The sequence below is a fragment of the Epinephelus fuscoguttatus genome, linkage group LG18 (assembly GCF_011397635.1).
Source record: "Epinephelus fuscoguttatus linkage group LG18, E.fuscoguttatus.final_Chr_v1".
Taxonomy (NCBI): Eukaryota; Metazoa; Chordata; class Actinopteri; order Perciformes; family Serranidae; genus Epinephelus; species Epinephelus fuscoguttatus.
This window is the reverse complement of record NC_064769.1, coordinates 38306074-38331478: the sequence shown is the minus strand read 5'-3', so window position 1 is coordinate 38331478 and position 25405 is coordinate 38306074. Positions and strand designations below refer to the sequence as shown.

Genomic DNA, 25405 nt, shown 5'->3' with positions numbered 1-25405 from the left:
AGACATGAGAGTGGCATCAATCTCTTTGTGAATGTCTCTGCAAGAAAGATTTCCAAAAATGTTGAACTCCTCCTTCAAGACTGTGCTACATACATATATTATATATTTATATATGTTCATATTTATTTATTGTTCTTTTGTGCTTTAATTGATGGTTTCTTTGCTAAACTTTCTTTGTTGCACTTGTAAATTACTTAACTTATTACTGCACTCTAACTATTTTACATTATATTATTAATATAATTTCATTTCATTTTCATATTCTTCGTGTTTAAATAAAGTATTTGTAGTGTAAATAAATCTGCAGTCCATTCAATGTATTCACATTCTGTCATGAGTTTTCTTATTGTGAACGTTCCTGCCCCAGATTTAAGTTTCCTTCCTATCCAGGAGACACTGACAGGAAGTGATGCAACGTGTAAGCCATTAATCCCATGAATGCCTTTAAATACACTCTGTGTGTGTGTGTGTGTGTGTGTGTGTGTGTGTTGACTCACAGACTCCAGGCTCAGAGCAGGTGAGGCCGCTGTCTTCAGGGACCAGGTGTGCATTGTAGCGTTCGCTGGGCAGAACCTGTAGCATCTCAGCCACTTTCTGTCCGACGCCCTCTTTGGTCCGTCTGTACACTCCGAACCCGATGTCCGCTCCGTCGCTGGCAAACTGCCACCTGGGAGGAAACACTTTGGTTTAATAACTCAATATTTCAAATCTCTAAAAATCAGGATTCTAAGCAATTCTCATAAAATTAGGAATGTCTCCCCTTCTGTTCCTGAGATATGACGTTAAAACATGATGATGTCACAGTCAAGCTGACCTTTGACCTTTTGACCTTCATTATTTTATCCTGTTAGACATCTGTGTCAAGTTTGGTCACAGTGACCTCTGACCACCGAAATTCAATCAGTTAATCCTTGAGTCTAAGTGGACGTTTGTGCCAAATGTGAAGAAATTTCCTTTAGGTGTTCGTGAAATATCATGTTCACAAGAATGAGAAAGACGGGGTCACACTGTCCTTGACCTTTGACTTTCGACCACCAAATTCAATCAGTTTATTCTTCAGTCCAAGTGGACGTTTGTGCCAAATTTGAAGAAATTCTCTCACAGTGTTCTTGAGATGTCACATTCAGAATTCCATCAGGGTCACATTTACAAGACTGAGACAGAAAAGGTCACATAGACTTGACCTTTGACCTATGACTACCAAAATCTAATGGGTTTATTGTTAAGTCCACTGACCTTGACCTCTCACCTTCAACAACCAAATTCAAATCAATTTATTCTTCAGTCCAAATGAACATTTGTGTCAAATCTTTAAAGAAATTCCCTTGAGGTGTTCACGAGAATGAGACAGATGCAAGGTCACACTAACCTTTGACCCATGACCACCAAATCTAATCAGCACATTGCTGAGTCCACTGACCTTGATCTTTGACCTTCAACTACCAAAATCTAATCATTTCATTCTTCAGTCCAAGTGGACGTTTGTGCCAAATTTGAAGGAATTCCCTCCAAATGTTCTTGAGATTTTGCATTTACAAGAATGGCGACGTTCGGCAACAGATGTCGCCGGCGCAGAGGCATAAAAATCAAGCTGATGATATCGTGTCGAAGACCTGACATGACTCGCACCTGTTCCCAGAGCTGGTTATCGGAATAACAGGAAACAGCAGCTTAAGTGACAGGAAACCCCTTTTAATGTGTATTGGAAAGCGTGTAGTACTGGTTGTTCGTCACACACTGTGAAGTGACATCATGTACCAACTCTTTGGCGTTCTCGTGAGTAAACCCTCAAATGTTTTCTGAGCTGCTAAAGAATGGAGACTTTAAGTCGGCAGGTTGTGCTGTACCTCAGGAGGCTGCTGGCTGCTGTGACATCATATTCTAGCTGGAGGACGGAGCCTCGGCTGATGGTCACGCTGCTGTCGTACTGAACCTTCACCGAGTCCTGAACGTAGTACGACTTGGGAACTGTGCCGCCGTACTTTATCTGCAACAACAACAACGTCCGTCATTTCATCCAGGAACATTTATAGAGACTCACTGTCTGCTCCACCACGTCTGAGCTCTCACCATGGTTCTGCAGCGAGGGTCTCCATCAGGATCAGTCAGGGTTCCTCCGTACACCACAGGAAGCTGCTCGGGGTCGATGTGTTTACGTAACACTTCCTGCCAGTTACCTTCAAACACAGTCATGAATCAGTAACTAAGATGGTGGACACGGTAAACATTATACCTGCTAAACATCAGCATGTTTGTCATCTTACTTCCTAAAACGATGATCTTCCGTCGCGTCTCCTCACACAGGAAGTGTTTGATGAGGTTGTAGGCCATGGGAAACATTCTCGGAGCTGCAGCGAAGACCGAAAAACGAGATCAGACACAAAACTACCTGAAGCGAAGCCCGACTCAGAGACAAAGAGTCAGAGGCTCTGCTGACGCACCTTTGATCAGAAACACCCTCTTCAGGCCCTCTGGATAGTTGTCTTCAAACATGGTGAGGATCTACAGGAAGGAGCAGGCGCGGTGATGTCATCATTTATCATTAAATAGGTTTTAAATTTAATTTTCTGTGAGGGAACGTTTGGTGATGACACTGTGAGGAGGTGACGAACCTCTCCGTACGTCTCTATGGCAGGCTTCCAGATGTGTTTCAGTCCGAGTCCTTCACAGTCGTAGATCAGAGTGATCGCTTCAACGTTCTGCCCCAACTGAGACAGAGAGGAGACGAAAGGAGGAGTTAGAGGAGGAGGAGAGGAAATGAGACGAGATGAGACGAGACGAGAGAGGAGAGGAGAGGAGAGGAGAGGAGAGGAGAGGAGAGGAGACCAGACAAGACAAGACAAGACAAGACAAGACAAGACAAGACAAGGAGTTAGAGGAGGAGGAGACAAGACAAGACAAGACGAGACGACATGAGAGAGGAGAGGAGACCAGACCAGACCAGACCAGACCAGATGAGGAGTTAGAGGAGGAGGAGAGGAAATGAGACGAGATGAGACAAGACAAGAGAGGAGAGGAGAGGAGACCAGACAAGATAAGACAAGACAAGACGAGACAAGGAGTTAGAGGAGGAGGAGACGAGACAAGACAAGACGAGATGACATGAGAGAGGAGAGGAGAGGAGAGGAGACAAGACATCACAAGACAAGACAAGACAAGGAGTTAGAGGAGGAGGAGACGAGACAAGACAAGACAAGACAAGACAAGGAGTTAGAGGAGGAGGAGACGAGACGAGACAAGACGAGACGACATGAGAGAGGAGAGGAGACCAGACCAGACCAGACGAGATGAGGAGTTAGAGGAGGAGACGAGACGAGACAAGACGAGACGAGGAGTTAGAGGAGGAGGAGAGGAGACGAGACAAGACGAGACGAGATGAGACGAGACGAGGAGTTAGAGGAGGAGGAGACGAGACGAGAGGAGATGAGAGAAAAACAAGAGAGAAAAGGAGAAAAAGAGGAGGACAAAGGAGAACAGAAGAGGAGAGGAAACAAGTCAGAGGAGGAAAGGACGTTGACCTTCTCCGACTGCCTCTGACACTCCCTCTGCAGCATCTCAGTGTGTCTGATCTTCGTCTTCATGAAGTCTTGTTTGGTCGCCGATAGCAACAGACCTTTAGGGTCCAGAGGGCCGATGACATCATACCAGATGGGACTGCCCTCCCTGTCGTATCCACACATCCCTCCAGACACGTACTTGTCAATCACCTGATGGGTGACAGGAGACACACTTAAAGTCTTTATCATTATTACCAGAGCTGGAATGTAACTAAGTACTTTTACTCAAGAGCTGTACTCGAGTACTAGCCTGTGTCAATTTCCTGTTTCTTATTTTTGTTTATTTATTTTTTCTCACTGACTTGTGCATGTTTTCAGGTTTGTTACTCCTCTAACATGTTGCTGTTACCATGTTATTTTATTTTACTCTACTCTGCTTGTTTTTAAACGTGCTTTATAAATAAATTTGATTTGAAAATCACATCAAAAATCAATTTTCATAATATTTTTTTTGGCACTTTTTATTTGATTTTCTACGGAAGTGTATTGCATTCACTTGACAAATAAAAAAATCTTTTATTGAGTAATTTTTTCTGTGTTTCGGAGTATTTCTTTCATTCCTTTCTTGAGAGAGCTTGCCATATGTGTCCAACTGATTCTGGAGAAACACTGCAATGTCCAGCAGATGTGAATGGGCTTTTCATCTGGATAACCGCAAAGTCTTAAGGTGCCTGCGTAAAGTCGACAAACTAATGATAACACCATCTGTATGACTTAAAGACAAGAGTGTCTCCCAGTGTGTCAAACCCAAAACAAAGTAAAACTGGATTAAACTAAACAAGCAGGTCATGGTTGCTTCAATTATATCAAGCTCTCAAGAAAGGAATGAAAGCGTCTGTTGTTCTATTGCTCTCTTAACTCAGAAAAACAGAAAAAATAAAAAAAAATACACTGAAAAACAGAAAAAAATTACTCTGAAAAACAAAAAAGAAAAAATTACCCAGAAAGAAAGAATTACACCGATAAACAGAAAAATAAAAAAATTACTCAGAAACACAGAAAAATAAAAAAGTTACTCCAAAAAACAGAAAAAAATTACTCTGAAAAACAGAAAAATTACACCAAAAAACAGAAAGATACAAAATTACACTGAAAAACATAAAAATAAAAAAATTACTCAGAAAAACAGAAAAAAATTACACCGAAAAACATAAAAATAAAAAAGTTACTCTGAAAAACAGAAAAAATTAAACAGAAAAATAAAGAAAATACACTGAAAAACAGAAAAAAATTACTCTGAAAAACAAAAAAGAAAAAATTACCCAGAAAGAAAGAATTACACCGATAAACAGAAAAATAAAAAAATTCCTCAGAAAAACAGAAAAATAAAAAATTCCTCAGAAAAACAGAAAGAATTACACCAAAAAACAGAAAAAAATTACTCAGAAAAACAGAAAAATTACACCAAAAAACAGAAAGATACAAAATTACACTGAAAAACATAAAAATAAAAAAATTACTCAGAAAAACAGAAAAATAAAAAAGTTACTCCAAAAAACAGAAAAAAATTACTCTGAAAAAACAGAAAAAAATTACACCGAAAAACATAAAAATAAAAAAGTTACTCTGAAAAACAGAAAAAATTAAACAGAAAAATAAAGAAAATACACTGAAAAACAGAAAAAAATTACTCTGAAAAACAAAAAAGAAAAAATTACCCAGAAAGAAAGAATTACACCGATAAACAGAAAAATAAAAAAATTCCTCAGAAAAACAGAAAAATAAAAAATTCCTCAGAAAAACAGAAAGAATTACACCAAAAAACAGAAAAATAAAAAATTTACTCCGAAAAACAGAAAAATAAAAAAGTTACTCCAAAAAACAGAAAAAAATTACTCTGAAAAAACAGAAAAATAAAAAAATTACTCCAAAAAACAGAAAAAAATTACTCAGAAAAACAGAAAAATTACACCAAAAAACAGAAAGATACAAAATTACACTGAAAAACATAAAAATAAAAAAATTACTCAGAAAAACAGAAAAAAATTACACCGAAAAACATAAAAATAAAAAAGTTACTCTGAAAAACAGAAAAAATTAAACAGAAAAATAAAGAAAATACTCAGAAAAACAGTAAAATTACTCAATAAATCAGTTTTTTTAATTTGTCAAGTGAATGCAATACGCTTCCGTAATTTTCTGTCTGAATTATGTTTTTTATTATTTGAATTTTTAACAGTTTTACAAACTTACTTCTTACTTCACTGTGCCCTCATGCTGTCAGATTTCTTAACTTAAAAAAATAATAATAATTTCATTTAGAGATCTGTCTGACTGTATATTTTAAAAAAAGTTTTCTTAAACCCATTCAGATCAAGAGAGCCTTGTGGCCCCACTGTGACGCTTTGGCGACCTCTGATGAAGGTCATGACCCTCGGAGATTTATGGCTCTCACAAGACAGCCACGTTATAGACCATGATGCATTGCTGTAGATTAAACTCGACTCAACTAGTGTTTGTACCTCTGGAGGTTTCCAGTCAGATATGATGGAGTCAATGTTCATCTTCTTCCTGAACTCCAGATGCTGCAGACAGACAGACAGACAGACAGAAACATGTTAGTTGTCCACATCCTGTAGCCGTACAAGAGAAATAATCAGTAATCAATAAAAGAAGCGCTCACCTTTCTGATCATAGTTTCAGCTTTCTGAACGTTGAAGCTGCGAGCTGCAAAAAGAGAAAGATACTGATGAGTACATTTACTTAAGTATTTATACTGCACGTAGTTTCTTTCCATTGCACTTCAAATATATATTCCACGTATACTTATACTCTATTTTATTAGGTACACCTGTTCAATTGCTCGTTAACGCAAATATCTAATCAGCCAATCACGTGGCAGCAGCTCATTAACATTTAGTCATGCAGACGTGGTGAAGACGAGCTGCTGAAGTTCAAACGGAGCATCAGAATGATGAAGAAAGGTGATTGAAGTGACTTTGAACGTGGCATGGTTGTTGGTGCCAGACGGGCTGGTCTGAGTATTTACTGGGATTTTCAGCACAACCATCTCTAGGGTTTACAGAGGATGGTCCCAAAAAGAGAAAATATCCAGTGAGCCAAAATGCCTTGTTGATGCCAGAGGTCAGAGGAGAATGGCCAGACTGGTTCAAGATGATAGAAAGGCAACAGGAAGTCAAATAAGCACTGGTTCCAACCAAGGTGTGCAGAAGAGCATCTCTGAAGCAACAACACCTTGTCCAACCTTGAAGCAGATGGGCTACAGCAGCAGAAGACCACACCAGGTGCCACTCCTGTCAGCTAACAACAGGAAACTGAGGCTACAATTCACACGGGTTTTCTCACCAAAACTGGACAATAGAAGATTGGAAAAACCACATTCAGATGGAAGCATGGATCCATCCTGCCTTGTATCAACGCTTCAGGCTTTTATTTTTCCTCTGCTGATGATCACTGATCTATAAACGCTGGACCGGCTCCAGTCGAACATTATCTGATAATCACACAATAGAAAACTTGACACAGTTAAATACAGTTTGCCTGTTTTTCAGTGGAAGCAGGAAAACTGTTGGAGGTCATCAGCTAATGCAAATATTGATCTTTGGTCACAGAGTCGTCCCCGATCGATCTGAGCCTCTCTGCCCTATGGAAACAGACACAATGTCCTCACGTCCACAAACAGGGACGAACAGAAACTCTGGACAACATAAATGATACTTCTAATAGTTTGTTCATATTCGAGGTTAGTTTTTGCATAAACGAACCTTTAAAACCAGTTTTAATTTATCAACTTCAGTTTGTCAAAGAAGCTGTTTAGATCTAAAGGAGCGGTGCATCCAGTTAACTCGCTGCAGCTTCACTGAGGGTGAATTTTGTTCTGGTAAAACAAACACTGACTGCAGGATGAGACCACTGAGCCGAGGACATATGTCTCATGGCCACTGGGTGACGGGGTCACAGAGAGGAACATTATAGGAAATTAATTACTGATTAACCAGAGACAGACGGACATTTAATCAACCATGAAACTCTTGAACTAGAGAACGCAATTTCTGAAGAAACTGCGGGTGAATGCAGAATAGCTGACGCTACACTGCAATGCTGGCTGAAGTGTGTAAGAAGAAGGTGAAGTAGCAGGAATAGTTGGAAAAATGTCAACAGTTGAATGTAATTGAAAAGTTGAATGATACTCACAATGTAGAATATTTGATAGGTTGCTGAAAAGCTGACGCTACGCTGCAATGCTAGCTTCTAACACTGAGTAATACCACTAATGTATGAATGAAGTGTAAGGGTGTTTGAAAAGCTGACGCTACAAGAACAAGGTGAAGTGATATGAATAGTTAAAAAAAGCTGAAAAAGGGTCACATTAGTATGAATGTCTTTGAATCATTGAGTGACACTGATAATGTTGAATTTTTGAAGGTTATCTGAAAAGCTGACGCTACTCTGCAACGCTGACTAAATGTGTAAGAAGAAGGTGAAGTAGCAGGAATAGCTGGAAAAGTGTGAAAATGTTTTAAATCAAAGTTGTGGGAAAAAAGGCTCATTCACTTTCTCGCCAAGAGTTTAATCAGACGACTGAAACCTCCCTCATGTCGGTCTGTTGGATATGAAGAAAGATATGAAATATGAAGACGGTTAGCTTAGATAAAAAAAGACCTACACATCAAAACTTCTCACAATAAACATACAGCAACACATCTATATTTCTCTGAATTCTTAGCTACTGAGAACAAATGTCATTTTTGCAACGATAAACCAGAATCTTTCACGCATTTATTTTACCTTTGTATTCATTCAGTTACTTTTTGGACTCAAATGAGATTATTTTTTGTGTAAAAATGATCATAATATAAAAACTGGTGTGAAAATGTCTTTAAACATTTAGAACGTGAAAAATAAAACACTAAATTCTTGGTAAATTTACGGATTATATATGGTAAATATCACTTGCATAAACCCAAAATTTCACTGGATTTTTATGTGAATTTAAAGAATATTTTCAGACTCTGTTGTTGTCTAACACTGAAAAAAAAAAAAAAAGTAATAAAAGTGAAAAACTATACGGAGCGACATCACTTTTCTTGTGCTGCTTACAGACGCCTTTCACAAGTATTAAAACCTTTGAACCCTGAACTGTTGATGCGATTTCCTTTAAGAACACAATAAAAAAGGCAATGAGCAACTTGGTAAGAAATGTCCCACAAATTGCAAAAAAAAAAAAAAAAAAAGATAAAATTAAAATAAATAAATAAATAAAAAAAACAACAAGAACAAAGAAAAAAGCTGGGAAAACTATATTTATAATTACTTGGTACATACTAATTATACTTTTAAGCACTGTTTTTAATTCTATTTTTAAAATAATTTTCTTGCTTTTAATTTTCTCTTTTTATTAATTTCTTGCATTTTTTGGGTCATTTCTTCTTTCGTTGCTCATTGCCCATTTTTCTATGTTTTAAAAGAAATCAAGCCAATCTGCTCCGGTTTCAAAGGGTTATTCCATTTTTCAAATAACCATCATTCTGCTCTTTATTTTTATTAATTTGTCAATTTATTTTTATTCATGTTCTTGTTTCTCTGTTTGCATTCAGATTAGCTGATCATGGAAAACAGTAAAGAAATATGTTTTATAAAGATCCTCTTTGTCCATTTGTGCTACAGTTTCAAAATAAAGGGCCCATTTGCACATTGTAAAAGATTAGATTTTTAAGAAAGATATTAAAAAAATTGAGGTTCATTTTTTATCATTTTATTTTAAATGAAAGCTGTCTGTCTTTAACCATTTAGTACTTCTGATGTGAGTTTAAAGAATATATTAAGACTTTCAAACTTATATACACTTTTAAAAAAAGTAATAAAACTGTCAAACTGTACGGTGAACTATTAAACATAACGTGATTTTATTTTTGTAATTTTTCAGTATAAATTAGAATTTATTGCAAAAAATATCTATTAAAATTTTATTTTTAAAATAGTAATAATAATAAAAAAATAATTATTATTATTGTTAGCATTATTTTTATATTAGATAATAAATATTTCTTTATTTATATTTGATTTACTGATTTTTTTAATTTTATTTTATTTTAATTCATAATTTTGTCTCTCTGCTGTTATGTTGACTTCTTGTCTGCAGTGTTTTTCAATTAAAGTTAAAAGAAAACAAATATCCAGGGTGACTCCGCCTCTCGCCTGATGCCAGCTGTGATTGGTTCACCAGTTACAACCAATAGACTTCACTGTTGGTTCAAACTGCAGAGCCTATCAGCACCATCTGAACCACTGAGACTGGTTTCATAGAGAACTGACTGACACGCCTGTTCCCTCTTTACAAATGCTAATTATGATCATTTAAACATTTAAAGGCTCAGTTTCATCAGACCTGCAGTGATGTAACCCAGGACTGTTACATGTAATGGAGTATTTTTACTTTGTGCTGTCAGTACTTTTACTTAATGTAAGGATGTGAGAACTTCTCCCTGCGCTGCCTGTATTTAACCTCACAGTAACACTCGACCCGACTGAGACCCAAACAAAACCCCGGCTGCTTCTTGGCTTATGATAATTCAACATGTTTGAGCTGCCTGTGAGGGAGACGGCCTGAGGCTACGCTCACTCTCTGCTCCTTCAAACCTGTTCCCATGTCGTTACTCTGGACACCAGAGACAGTTTCAGTGTGAGAGGAAATACCAGAGCTGGAGGCTTCGGTATCGACGCCTGTCAGAGATCTGATCTGACTCTACACAACTCAGTATTTTTTCTTTTAAAGTTTGCTTCTCTTTAAAACAAATGTAAGTGTGTATCAGATTATATATTTATGGTTTTAAACATTAAACCAAAGATTTATTGTTTTTTTCTTGTTTCATTTGAAAAAAATTCAGACACAAAAAGGTGGAGCTAGTTTGGACTACTTTATAAACAGTGAGCTAGTTTAGTCCAGACACACAAAGACACACAAATCTGGTCTCAGTTTTCTCTCATCCTTCATTTTTTGGTGAAATACTGAATCATTTAGTGTTTTGGGGTCTTGAACTGTTATTTAAACAACTCAGACACAACTAAGACGTGACAATGAGACAAAACTAGACACTAGCCTGTTTTACACCGCTTGGTCAAAGCAGGAATTTCGCACCGTTATGCCACCTCGCCGGTCTGAATATAAGTTACAATCACAGGGTCGGAGGACAGCTGAGACGTTTTAACGATGTATTATGTGTATGATCCACAGCGAGAGGTTTAAAAGTAGCTGTTAGCAGTTAGCAGCTAACTCAAAGAGGAAGGACAGCGGCCGAAAATGTCCACAGACTGTGAAAACAATGATGTCCAGGAGCTCCTTACCCTCCGAGCAGAGGACGAGATCAGCCGCCATGTAACAGGGACGCTAAATGATTGTTATTGACACATTAATGCGATCGTTATTGTTTATAAAGCGCTGCAGGCACGTCTGTCATATGTCACACTAGAGGCCGACGCTGTTGTGTTACATGTCACGCCTCTTTCGACTACATAACGTCAACGTCAGCACGCTGTTTACCATCACACACTGGAGCGATGTGATGCCGCCATTGTTTGGGTCTGGGTAAAAATGCAAAGCCAGTAAAAAGAAGGGACGTCATAGCGGCTCTGTAGCGCCATCTCTGTATAAAAAGGGCTACTGATTTCATGTAAGAGATGACAAGCCAAAAAAAAAGAGTTAGGAATCTCTGGTTTAAGCTTTAACAACATGTTATATTTCATAATTTTACGTGTTTTTACAACTTGATCTCACTCCAAACTCGAAGCGGCCCCTCGGCATCAGATACCGACGCACAGAGACACCCTCTAGTGGCGGTGCTCTGGGAACTGCGGCTGTATAAAGAGCAAGAAAGTCTACATAGGGTGAGATTGAGGGAGTTGGACAGGTCAAACAAAGTCCGAACTTTCACCCAGGAGCCCGCTATTTTAAAAACAACGCAGTGTGCTCGTATGTGTAGCATGCTATGCTAGCAACATATGTCACAAATGCCATGACTTTAAATTCTGTTCATAACAAACGTATTAATTTAAGCCAAACCATGATGTTTTTTCTCAGCCCATCCTCGTACAACTGTTCCGATGATATCCTACAAATTAGTGCCCTATGGATGATGTTATGACCTTCACGTACAGTTACTTAATTAATGTAAAGTTACAGAGGTTAGGTTTAGGCAATAAAAGTTACTGCGGCTACGTTTAGGAAGAGAACATTGTGAGGACGCACCTTAAAATGACTCATAGCTCACAGGGATCTGAACATGCGACTCCAGAGGAAAGTCACGGGTGAAAGTCCGTTTTTTTAACCTGCCTCCCTACAAGTGCTCGAGACTGTTTCCTTGACTACTGCCATCAGCATACTGGTCATATATGGGATACGTACGAACTTTTGGTGCATTACTTTCGTAGGAAATCATACAAACAGTGCATTAGAGCAGCCTGTTTTTCTAAACCTAACAACGTGCTTCTGTTGCCGAAATGTAAGGAAGTATATCTAAAACGAAGTCTTTTACATACACTGTAAATCTGCCCGTGAAAGCAGAAGTTTATTTTGAAAAACCACAATACAAGTAACGAGTGTAAATTGCATCCAAAACTGACGCTTGAGGGGAACAGAGTGCGTCATATTTTGAGGGAATTTAGTAAGAAAACAAATTAAAAAACTTGCGAAAACAGCCTGAACATTTGTACATCATTAGAAATCCTATTTTAGAGGAAGAGTAAAGTGTAATGTTGTGTTTTTGTGCTTTTTTCCACCATTTTAGTTCATTTTTAGTAACTTAAATTGTGCTTATTGTACTTAACATTACTGTAATTTGAAGTGTCCGCCGGCACAGTTTCCTTCAGGATAAATAAAGTTCTATTGAATTTAATATTTTGATGACATGACGCTTGTTTTGCCAGCATCGTACACACACACAGACACACACATGCTGAACACTGTGTAAATGCAGTGTGTGCAGGTCTCACCTCGGAGCCAGCGGAGGAGGTAGTGGTCGTGCTGTGCAGGCAGGTTGGGGAGGATGTCCTGGATCCTCCCCCGAAACTGGAGGCAGAGAACCAGAAGGAGGAGAACATCAGTCACACATCGACATGCAGGAAAGGTTCCACATTTTCAGAAATACACTTATTTGCTTTCTTGCTGGGAGTTAGAAGAAAAGATTGACACCACTCTGATGTTTGTACGGTAAAAATGAAGCTGGAGCCAGTTAGCTTAGCTTAGCATAAAGACTGGAAACAGACTGTTACCCTGGCTCTTTAACTCTGAAGCATGTTATAACTTGTTTATTTAATTTGTACAAGGACCGAAGAATAAAAACAAAAACCTAATACGTTTACATGTTACAGAGCCAGGCTAGCTGTTTGCACCCGTTTCCAGTCTTTATGCTAAGCTAAGCCAACCGGCTGCTTTATGCTTTTTAGCATACAGACATTAGAGCGGTATTTTAATGTAACTGAATCTCATTGAGAAAGTGAATAAATATATTTCCAAAAATGTTCAACTGTCTCTTGAAGGTTAATTGATTAGTGGACTGACAGAAAAATGATCAGCGACTATTCTAATAATTCGTAAACTGAGACTAAAAGTCATTTTTAAACAATATTTCCCCAGTTCCTGTCTGTTAGCTGTGAGGAGGTGCTGCTTTCCTTACAGTAAATTAAATATATTTAGATTTTGGATAAAATGAGGAATTTCATGACATTGTATCAGGACATTTCATAGATCAAACCATCTAACAATTAGTGAAGCACCCTGAGCGAACATTAGTGTAATCCTATAATATTCATAATATATTAAAAAAAATAAAATATTAAATAAATATATATAACTAAAAATTAAAAAATTATGTATATGTACTATATACTAATACTACACTGTTAAAATTCTGTTACAAGTAAAAGTCCTGCGCTGTAAACTGCTACTACAAAACAATAAATGACCCAAAAACTCAAAATGATTTTTAAAAAATTATAAAAAACACTCTAATGTTTATCAAAAATAGCAGACAATTAATTTTCTGTCGTTATCTCAGCTGTATGTAATTTACAATAAAAGTAAAGTAACTAAAGCTTTCGTATGAATGTAGTGCAGTAAAAAGTATTTCTGTCTGGAATAAAGTGGGGTGTTATTAATAAGTGGCATATAAAGAACATACTCAAGTTAAGTACAATACTTGAGTAAATGTACTTAGTTAGTTCTGTCTGTGTGCACTCACAGTTCCCGTAGTATATACTCAGGGGTGGAATGTAACTGTAATATAAGACTCTATAGGAATATTTGAGTCATATTTCCCCTGAACTTCAGTAACAGTGCTAATACACCAACATTAAAAGTATCACTTAACACAAAGTACTTAAGTATCTGATACATAAAACGACCCTGTTCAGAGTGTTTATTTATATTATTACTCACACTGTTTCTTATTACGTCACATTATTACCTCAGCACTGTACTATAAAACATTTTATTTTTTATCCAGTTACTCTGCTTATAAAACAGCGACAGTAAGCTGCTTTTCAGGTTCAGATTTTACCTTAAAAAACAAAGCAAAATAATAAAACACGTTATTTTAAAAAAAATTGAACACTTTTTAGTGTTTAGTTACTTTTTAGATTATTGTTTTAATCTGAAAGATGAGATGATTTTAATAAACAGACACGCTGAGGACTTTTATCTTCCATATTGTCAGACTTCTCTTAATCAACATTTATTGAGCAGTATGTCTGACTTTCGCCACCTTAACTTTCGTCCTTGTCCCGTTGTGTTTCTCCCTGACGCCGTGGGACGCCATTAAACTATAACAGCAACCATCTGCATATCATGCCAACGTTAGAGGGCATGTCTGATGTAAGCCTTCAGACATGGTACCTAGACCCTCGGTGTGTTCAGACAGTCCTCTTAAATGTGGGCGGGGCTGTTGTCACTCACTGCTCCGTCCAGCACTCGCTGTATTTCCTCATCAGCGGTGACACAGATGGAAGTCTGCACCTGGTTTATCGTCCACAGAACGAGGCTGCACGCCCACATTTTCACAACAAAATAGAACAGGCTGCAGTGAGAGTCTCTCTCCATGGGATATTTCAAAATAGCAGCTTTGTGCATTTAGTCCTTCTAAGGCAAGCTCAGGGGTTTAGTGTTGCTGTAGCCCACAGGAAGTGAGGATTAGAATATATGACCATTTGACCATGGTGCCATTTAATTCCTAAGGTCTTCTAGTTTCATGATATCATCACTCTGGCTGTAAACTCAGCCCACTACAGACTCTTAGAGACAGGAATGTCGGCCTGACGGGTCTCAGAGGGTTGATGTTAAATTTGAATCTGTAAGGTACCCAACTGTAGCTGATGAATAAGTAGAGCAGATGGTTACCGAGTTCAATATTTCCTCCTGAGATGCCGTGAAGTACAACTTAAAATAAAATAAAAATACTCAAGTAAAGTCCAAGTACCTCAGAAGTGTATCTAAGTGCAGTGAACGCACCACAGAGGAGCAGAGAGTAAGATCACTGTGAGTATAAACACACAGCAGACAGTTGCAGTTACCATAGGACCACTGTGAGTGAAACCACAACAAACACAGCAGAGACAACAGAGGACAAAACACACAGGGCGGGGTTAGAGATGATCAATACACTCAGTGAAATCATTGAGACCATATTGATTTGAAATGTCTTTACCTCAGTTAATATCTCAGCCTGTTTTGGGCTCAGGTCTCCCACTCGTCCGCTCATGTCTGCTGCTGCTGTGTCGCTCTGACAGAGGCTGTGAATGAAGTGAGCGCTGGAGGGAACCTGCAGGTCGACGAGTAAACACCACGCCTCCTACACACACACAACACACACACACAAACACACGCATATGCAGGTGGACTTTCATCCTTCAGTTGAAGCTTGTTGTTGCGACACTGTCACCCTGTGAAGGGTGTTTGCCAGAAAAGAAGCAGCTGTCGAAGAAAAGTAGAGAAAACACCACAGGGCAGAAAATAAAAGCAAAAATAAAAAATAAATAAAAGTATCTGCATGACTTTATCTTTTATACAAGAGCTAGAGTAGTTAAACTTCAAAGCGAACTCCGAAATCTCAAATCTTACAGCGGCTAAAGTTACAGTTATGTTGACATCACAAACTGTCAAAACATTCACTTAAAGGGACAGTTCGGATGTTTTGAAGTGGGGTTACATGAAGCACTTACCATAGAGTTTAGTACATACAGTAGATGTCAGTCAGCACGCCCTCAGTTTGGAGAAACTGACAACAGAGAAATACTGTTTTTTAGCTTCAATGGCAGAGGGATCAAAATGTGTAATTTTTGGTGTTTTTTACAATGGGAGTCAATGGGAGGGGGGTGAGAGGGGGGCTGGGGGTGGGAGTCGGATCATGCCATCCAAACCCCCTTTGGTGGGGATCACTGGCCCATGTAGCCCTGTAATAAGCACCAACATGATCCACCGCGAAATGATTTTTGTGTCCCAACCCCCCGTTTGTGTTCTTGCCACCCCAACAAACAGCAGCACCCAGACGTGTTCAAACTGGCCTGAAAGGGTTAAAATCTTGACACGCACGGCAAAAGTGACTTTTAAGTTTAGCTGAGACCTAAAAGGAAAAATAAATACAGAAAAGCTTTGAAACTGTACTTCAAAAAACATTTCGGGCGAAGTCCAGGGTTCCTACACATTTGGAATTTCAAAATTCCATACTTTTCCATACCCTAATTTCCAGAATATGCGACATCTGAGTAAATATATCAGTGTGTCATATTTCACATCATATTTAATTATTCTTAGTAGGCGATTGTAGCCAAGTACCATAATGGCATGCAAATAAAAGCTCAGGTAAGTTCAATGTCTGGGCTGAGGCAAAAAGGTTGGGACTCTGGGTGCAAGCGATGCAGTAACAAGACGTCGGTGTTTTTTCCTTTCACGTGGCTCAGAATCGTTTCTCCTCCATGTTGGCGATGTCAAACGATTTCACACAAAGCTTGAATCTAGCTCTGTGTGTGAATTGGGAATCCTTGGCCAACCAGTATTTATATACGGTATTGTCAAGCCATCCATCCAAAACTTGCATCTACCCATTGTGAATCACGTGAAACTCGTCTTCTTGTCGAAGGTGCGGTGTTGGAGTGAAACCTGATACCTGGGGGGCTGGAGGAGGGTCATGGGGCAGCGGACTGGACAGACCACTTGTCAATCAGGTGGCGGTATGTTTTCTGAGACGTTTGCTCTCACACAAACTGTGCTTGGCCCGGCATAAAACACGATCCGGATTGATTAAATTATTTTTGGAAATACCTAATTTTCTATTTTAGAAAACGGTATTTTAGAACAGTGGTAATAGTCTGGAAACATAAATATTTTTCCAGACTTTATTTTTCATTTTCCATACTTTTTAATACCTGGAAATTGATCAAATTTATTTCCATACTTTCAATACTTGCGTAAGAACCCTAGAAGTCATTAGGCCCGTTTCCACTGAAGAAGTTCCTGGTACTATTTGGGGGGCAGGAACTTTACAGGAACGTCTTCTCGCTCGGCCCTCTCAACCGCCGTGTCTCCACTGAGAGGGCGGAGTAGGAGGAAGGTTCCTGTAAAGTTACCGGGCTCTGGATGTGACGTAATCGTTGCGCGACCATTTTGACTCCTCGTCTGCTGAGTTTTAAAAATGCCGGCTATTTTGTTGCTTTCTGTTGACATCACGTCCCGCCTTGAGTATATCCAATCAGCACCCAGTAAACCCCAAGCCCCAGCCAGGAGTTTTTCGGGGCCGTTCTGAGTACCTACTCCGAGGCAGGGACTTGTTTAGCCCCTGTAAAAGTTCCGGAACTCTGTCCTTCGGGGGTGGTTCCCGCGGCCCCGGCCCCGTAAAATTACCCCGAAGTTCCTGCAGTGGACCATGGATGTCGTTAAAATTGATGACAAGCCCAAAAAATGGACGTTTCGTTTGACCGTGAAAAGTTTGGGAAGTTGGGGAAGTGGACAAAAATGTCCAGGCGTCATCCAAGGGATATTTAGGATGTTTTAGTGCAGCACCTCCAAATCTGAGGCCATGGTTCTTTGACAGAAAACGATGGAATGCCCACCCTGGGTTGGAAGAGAGTTACTGCCTCAAGAGAAGGATTCAAGTATCTCGGGGTCTTGTTCACGAGTGAGGGTAGAATGGAGCGTGAGATGGACCGATGGTTTGGTGCAACTTCTGCAGTGATGCCGGTGCTGTGCCGGACCATGGTGGTGAAGAGGGAGCTGAGCCAGTAGGCGAAGCTTTTCATTAACTGGTCCATCTCCGTCCCAACCCTCACCTATGGTCATGAGCTCTGGGTAGTGACCGAAAGAATGAGATCACAGATACAAGAGGCCGAAATGAGTTTCCTCTGTAGGGTGTCTGGGCTCAGCCTTAGAGATAGGGGGAGGAGCTCGGAGTAGAGCCACTGCTCCTTCGCATCGATGGGGGTCAGTTGAGGTGGTTCAGCATCTGATCAGGATCCTCCTGGGCGCCTTCTGTTAGAGGTGTTCTGGGCACGTCCAGCTGGTAGGAGGCCCCGGGGCAGACCCAGAACACACTGGAGGGATTACGTATCTCATCTGGCCTGGAAACACCTTGGGGTCCTCCAGGAGGAGCTGTAAAGTGTTGCTGGATGGATGGATGATGGATAGACGAACGACAGAAATTCCATGACTTCTCCAAGTTTTCCATGACCACTGGAACCCTGTACAACACTTCTAAGAAAGACGGGTGCAGAGGCTGCCTTTGTTCTACTTTTAAATATAAAATAAGAAACCTGTGCCACATCAAATAAAATTCTGAAATAAAAAGATCCCAAACATTTTTCTTTTGTCATAAAACTCATTTTATTCTTTAAATACACGAGCTGTTCAGAAACTGATGATTCGGACCCAGATACCAGGTTCACCAAATAAAAAGCTGGTGCGTATGAATAAATAGATGATTTACACAAAGGACACAATCATAAAGCAGGAAAGTTCTTCTCTTTTTGACAAAGATGTTTCGATCACCCTGGAAAGAAAATATAATAATTTACCTCCCAAAATATCACTGCCCTGATAGATATATGTATAACATGGAGGAAAATATATATTCTTAAAATTATTCAGTTTCCAAAGCTCCAAAGTTCAAATAAAGAAAATAAGGTTAGTGGAGATCAATCCGCTGTCCAGAAACTTCCCATCAATGTTTCAGAGGTTATTTGCACAGCAGGTGAAACATGTCAGCTTTAACCCGTTTGGTTTACGTTGAGCATCAGATGTCGCTGTTAAGCAAGTGTTTCTTCTTCAGACGACTCAGAAAACTACCAAAATCAGTCAGGTGGAGTGGATAATGAAGACATGAGCGATGAGATCAAACATGTACAATGTGATAAAGTTTCAGTTGCTTTTAGATATTTCTGAATTTTGTGTGAAAACTTCGACCTGATGGTGGCGCTGGAGGAAACGTTAGAGACTGCTTAAAGGAAGTGGACGTAGCCTCCGAGTCTGGAAAGTGAAGCCTTCGACCCCATCACACAGAAAGCGTTTTAGCCACTTTGTTGCTGTTTTTAATGTAAAAGCTTGCTCGCTGTTTTTGTGTTGCTACACGCCTGGGGTTTCTGCGCTCTGGGCGCCTGGCTCTGAACTCCTCGAGTTGAAAATGTTAGAACGTGGCTGAGGCAACAGTTTGTTCAGTTATGTTTTGTAGCTTGCCTACTTGCCAAGGACAATGGTGAAAGTGAGCTAACGTTAGCTTACGCAACCCATGTACGCTACCACTTGTTGTCCTCACCACCACAGAAGGAAAAAGCTTTTTGCTCGCTGTTTTTGTGTTGCTATGCGCCTGGGGTTTCTGCGCTCTAGGCGCCTGGCTCTGAACTCCTCGAGTTGAAAAAACTTCAACTCAGAGCGTTGGTAAAAATGTTAGAACGTAGCTGAGGCAACAGTTTGTTCAGTTATGTTTTGCAGCTTGCCTGCTTGCCAAGGACGATGGTGAAAGTGAGCTAACGTTAGCTTACGCAACCCATGCCACTTGTTGTCCTCACCACCACAGAAGGCCCACCTCTCAATTCATCTGATTTGACAGTGGAAAAAAATCACCAGTGACGTCTGGGACTTTGCAAGTCTGAGTTAATGTTAAAGGCTTCGAGGTGAAGTTGATTGAAGGCGTTCAAGATGCTCCTCCAAAAACGCGAGACGCACAGGGCAGAAAATTCGCGGCGCTCAGCAACGCAGAAGCAGCAAGCAAAACACTTTCCAGGCTGCTTCAACCACAATCTGCCTGATCAAGTACGGTGTGTTTTAAACTTATTTTGGTATCAACTTAATGTCACAGTTAACATCGACCCAGATTGCTCTGAAGTCGTCAAATACTGGCTCTTGCTCAGTGACTTCCGATGTCAGACATCCATGAAAAAAGCTGTTCTTTCATGACGGCACGATACGCGACCAGTCGGCATTATTGTTTAACAGCACCCAGCGACGTCAGGAGGAGATGCGGCGGGAGAGCAGCGAAAGTTAGGGGGCAAAAATACGAGCGGGGCAGATTGGAAGGGTCCAACAACCATCAACTTTCACCCGCAAGGAAACTTTTTCCTCAAGTTTCTGGTCTAAATCTCTAGTTTCAAGTCTTCTTCAATACAGCATGATGTTCATTTTGTAAATTATGGTCCCATTTAGAGAAATACTTGACCATGAAGCGGGTATTTTGTGACTGACACGGTGACCTTCACCTGGCATAGCAATGTGTATCCACTGAAGTGTCTTAACAGCCATGAACTTTTGTTTGAGTGTTGTCCTTTGACCCTCCGACAGTGTGTTATCAGTTCAGCTCTAAAAAACCAAGATGGCGGCCGCAGTCCACGAACCAATGGGTGACGTCATGGTGGCTACGTCCACTTCTTTTACACAGTCTGTGGATACTCGAGTCTGAACCAAAGTGGTGGACGCACACCATTAAAATCCAAACAGTCAGTTATGGCGGCTGACCTCTCTGGTGTTTACTGAACATGACGGATGTGGGGCGAAGGTAACTCAAATCAGTCGTAAACTGGGCAACATTAAACAAAGATGATTCTCTGCAGGTAAATTTACACTGAACTTTGTCCCAAACCTCCTGATAACAGTGTTAAGTCAAACCACCTCAGTGACAGACGTCCCAGAGGAACACTGCACCTGACTCAATTTAATCCACGAGTGACTGAATTCAGCAACTAAATATGGAGGTGAACAGGTGACAAACACGCAGGTTGCATTTACTTGTTTTATATGATGGACACATGAAAATAATGGTTTTGTCGATTATTTAAAAACTATTGATTTATTACAGAGAAACGGCCACTAAATATTAAATATCTGAGCATCAAGACGTTTTGAAGTCAACATCAGAAGTAAAACTGTATTATCTGTATTATAAGATCAAAGCCTGCACATTAATCTTTACGCATTGCATCCTGGGATTATATAGTTTCCACCTTGTGACAAGATTATTTCTGCATGTTTTCTCCTCGTCTAAGTGCTTCAAGGAACGTCTCCGCACAAACTGCAAAATGAATGTAGCCTATTATCGTCCTATCAAAAATATGTTTAGTTAAAACTTTTATACCAATGATTCCAAAAATAACTCTTCGTTATTAAAACAAAACAAAATCTCTATGCATACAGTTCATCTTTTATACATTTGGGACGACATGGCGGTTTTATAAATGGAGAAAACGACAGAGCTGACTTCTGCAAAGCTACTTTAAACAGTTCATGCTAACATGGTTTTATTTTACGGGGATGTAACCTCTCTGAGCTTTTATATTCTGACTTTAAAGAGTGTTTATTAACCACAGCGCTCGTTGGGGGAATCTGGCAGTTCAGATCAAGCTTTAAATTTTGTGGAAAAGCAGCTGGTGAAGAAGAAATGGAGTGACGCTGCTATGTTGAGGGTTTCAAAGTGCCTGAAAGCTGCTGTGAGAATACATGAAATAAATTTAAATCGTGATGCTTTGTACTGTTCGGTAAAACACTTTGAGTTCCTGAGGAGACTCCTGCTGAGCTCAGGGCACCAAACACATGAGAGTAGTGTCGATCTTCTCTTCTCAGTCCTGGAAACAGAAGCGCATTTCCCAAAATGTCAAAAAGCCTGCATGTTTATAATCACTAATGTTAATGACGACATAAGAAGGTGTGAGATGATTTTCAAATTGCTCAAAGAGCCACAGAATGTGACGCAGCAATCTCATCAGCTGTGCAAAATCTGATCATTTAACTGAGACTCAAAGAACTGAAGCAGACATCATAAAATCTCTGAAAGTGAAAAAAAATTATTTGGTGTTTGAGCTGGAAATACTGACGAACAACGAAAGACGACACTGTGCTGCTCGATTAAAAAGTATAAAGAAGTTTAGACAATGAAAGTAAAGCAGAGACCAAAGGTGACAGAACGGAGAGTTTTCAATGAGTTTCATCCGGGACAGGATGCACCGGCCACATTCACTGTTAGCAAAATAATTTGTGAATGAGGAAGAGGAAGCTCCAGATGACAGATAATCACTCACAAAGTGATGAAACCAACTGGTCACACACATTTATCCTCCTGTGATGATGAGCTGAGCTTCACCTGACACTGTTACTGACACACAGCGGGCCTCGTGCAAGAAAAATAAGCTTCTGGCTAAATCAATATTCTTCTCTCCTGCAAGTTTACCGCGAGCTTTAACAACTTTTTACATGCATACTTTTGCATAGCAACTAAACTCAGCTGCCTCATCGCGTCTCTGTGCAGGTCTGCATCCTCTGACTTCCGCGTGAAAACTGGGAACTGTTTTGAATTGCGGAGACATGTTAAAGTCATTTTTTAGAACGCCAGAGGTCTGAACCTGAATGCCCAAGACGCCTCAGTTGACCAGCAAACTTTCTGTTGCTGCTGTTACACAAGTTTACCCCCGGGGCATTACCCAGCTAATTCTTGTCTCAGTCGGGGGTCCGACAAAAGTAAATTCATCAAAGTCAGTTCCAAATATTTCAATTTTTTTCTAAGCTACTGTAGCTAGCATATTTAGCTACATCTACTTCTTACAAAAGTGGGCGTGGTTTCATCTAAAGTTGGAGGGAAAACTGATAGACGCTACCTGCTGGAACAGGCCGACTGTTTAAGAAGTGTTCACCCAAACAACTTTACACTCGATACTGCACTTCCTTGGGTTGCGAGCAAAACACCTGCCAAGTGTGTAGTTGAGAAAACTAAAGGACAGATGTGTAGAAGGATAGAGATTCCTTCAATTTGAGATCAATGAGCGTCATGTCGACACGCCACCATCACGTCAGAACTTTCCACCGTTATCTCCGTTTCGGTGCCCTTGTGCCACCACGGACATTTTGAAATATTTCCTGTTTTTATCGTTTTTTTTCAAAGTTCCTGTTTTAACTCTTCGGTGACATTTGTGTGAATTAAACCAAAAAATAAAGCAGACCGATTACGCTAATTATATCATCTCGTGTCAGGTGGAAACGAGACAAGTCTGCGCAGAGTTTGGTGAACGTGAAATAATTGAACGAGCAAAACTTCAGAGAGAAGTTTGGGAAAACGTTCTTGCACGAGGCCGAGCGTGTCCCTGTGCAGCGTATTCATAAACCAGCATGTGTGATGAGAGCACAGTACCTTGAGAGGAAATGAGATGCGATTTCTTTTCATCCCTGTGGGTTTTAAGAACGGGGCCAGCACCTGATCACATGTATCACCCTCTGAAGTTACTGCGGTCAGCGATGTGTCATCATTTCATTCAATGAGCCCGTATTAAAATATAATAAATACATCCAAATGAGAGACATTTCCAGAGAGCGTCTGTGGGAAACATTCACTGAGGTGCTCCGAGCTGACGGAGGCCAGCGGGGAGCCTGGAAGGCAGAGCAGAAGAAGAAACGGTTTGGTTGTATTTTGGTCATGTTGTCATCGTTGTTGTTGTTGTTGTTGTTGTTGTTGTAATCCTTGTTTAGTGTTTGGCTTCTTGTATTTAAAGCAGCTTTGGTGAGCACAGAAAAACACACAAACACACGACGCCTCCTCAACAGAAAATCAGTTTACACCCCGACCTCAGAGTGGGAATGTTGTGCCGGCGGCGACGTGTCCGCTGTGACTGGCTGCATGTCCAACTGTGCATTAACACGTCCCGCCGCAGTCAACAGCTTCGCTCTCTGTGCTCAACCACCATCTGACGTGTGTCTGCATGTGTGTGTGTGTGTTAGATGGTGTGTGTGATGTAGAAGATGAACTCCATGTCCATGGCAGTCTGTGGTACACTGGCGCTACCTCCGTGGATGACGGGGATCAGAGCGCTGTCCAGCTCGTTCATGTAGCGCTGAGGGAGGAGCCTGCCCCCGGAGCCCGCCTGGTACTCCACCTGTGAGCAAACACACAGATACTCACTGCACCTCTTTAACTGAGCACAGGATAGTTTCAATACTGCACTGTGATACTGTGGAACATCATCACTAGGGTTGGGACTCGTTAGGATTTTAACGATTCCAATTCCTTACCGATTCCTCTTACCGATTCCTACATTATATTCATTATACTTGCTATACTTAAACAAGTATATAATAAACACAAATGCAATCATACAAATACAAAAACTTTATTCTAGCTGTTGCACAGTACAATTAGATGAAAATACACATTTGTGTGTGGTGTGTATTTCAGATTTAGAGCTTGTATCGTCTCCCTGAGAATATATAACAACAAAAAGTGATTCTCTGATTTCTACAGTAACACTGTTACCTCACATTAACCACAGCAATGTAATAAAAAATACTTATATGCATTCATGCTTGGGCACTGTTATTTACGTGACAACACCTGAACACAACACACACACACATTGGCTGTTTGTTTCTATCTCTCCTCTCGCTGGAAGCCTCGGACCTCCCGCCACCCGCCTCTGCCTTGATTAAACGCTGAAAATTAAATAAAAGAGGGAGACAGGTGTTTCCTATTTTATCTTATTTTGTTATATTTCTACCGCTCCCCTCGCTGGAAGCCTCGGACCTCCCGCCGCCCGCTCCCGTCTCAAACACGGAGGTCTCCCTCTCCGCTGAGCACCCACGGCGCACGCCTGGTCTGTTAAATAGCCTGTAACCATGACAACTGTGTGACACAAACGGCTCAGTGCTTTAGTGATTCAATAATGTCGGGCTCGGTCGGCCAAAACGCAACTAATCTAGGAATCGTTTGCAGGAACCGTTACGCCAAATGTGATGGAACCGGTTCCAGGACCGGAACTTTGGACCCGGTTCCAAAAAAGAACCGGATCCGGATCCCAACCCTAATCATTACTGTCAATATTAAATAAATACATAAATAAATATCCCAATGAATTAAATATAAATGACTACAGAATAAATATAGATTTGAAATTAATAAACATGGCTATAACATAAATACATAAATGTAGCTATAAAAATATGGCTATCAAATAAATAAATAGGGCTCTAAAATGAATAAACGTAGCTATGAAATCTATAAAACACTGAAATATGACCATTAAATGAATGAATAAAACTGTTTATAAAACAAATAAATATGGCTACAACATAAATATATGTGGCTATAAAAAATATGATTATTAAATAAATCAATATGGATCTAAAATAAATAAATATGCTTTAAAATATATTTAAAAAAACGATATGTGACTATAACATAAATAAATAAATAGGTCTGTAAAACAAAAAAAAATGTGTCTTCAAAATCTATAACACAAAGAAATACAACGATAAAATGAATAAATAAATAGATATGGCTATTAAATCTATAAATAAATATTACTAAACAAAATAAATAAATATAGATCTGAAATAAATAAATGTGGCTTTAAAATCTATAAAACAAATAAATATGACTATA

General features: G+C 39.8%; 2 protein-coding genes across 5 annotated transcripts in view; both read right to left on the bottom strand.

Moving 5' to 3' along the window:
- The window catches only part of sec14l7 (SEC14-like lipid binding 7), a 76781-nt gene extending 61441 nt beyond the window's left edge, over positions 1-15340 (bottom strand). For 2 of the 3 annotated variants that reach the window (XR_007451747.1, XM_049604481.1), the window contains exons 1-11: positions 15215-15340; positions 12507-12582; positions 6181-6224; positions 6020-6082; positions 3519-3707; positions 2613-2708; positions 2442-2502; positions 2265-2348; positions 2071-2177; positions 1848-1987; positions 498-667 (exon numbers count right to left, since the gene is read on the bottom strand). Coding sequence is in view for 2 of the 3 variants with exons in the window: in XM_049604481.1 (XP_049460438.1) it covers positions 498-667; positions 1848-1987; positions 2071-2177; positions 2265-2348; positions 2442-2502; positions 2613-2708; positions 3519-3707; positions 6020-6082; positions 6181-6224; positions 12507-12582; positions 15215-15268 (1084 nt within the window). In the remaining variant the exon portion in view is untranslated. Of the gene's footprint in view, positions 1-497; positions 668-1847; positions 1988-2070; positions 2178-2264; positions 2349-2441; positions 2503-2612; positions 2709-3518; positions 3708-6019; positions 6083-6180; positions 6225-12506; positions 12583-14986; positions 15044-15214 lie in introns of all 3 variants that reach the window. The other variant, XM_049604482.1, reaches the window with a different exon arrangement.
- A 3065-nt stretch (positions 15341-18405) lies between these two features.
- Positions 18406-25405, bottom strand: part of zfyve16 (zinc finger, FYVE domain containing 16) — a 40384-nt gene continuing 33384 nt past the window's right edge. For both annotated transcript variants that reach the window (XM_049604423.1, XM_049604424.1), the window contains one exon: positions 18406-23903. In XM_049604423.1, coding sequence (XP_049460380.1) covers positions 23745-23903 — 159 coding nt within the window. In that variant the 3' untranslated portion in view covers positions 18406-23744. The remainder of the gene's footprint in view (positions 23904-25405) is intronic.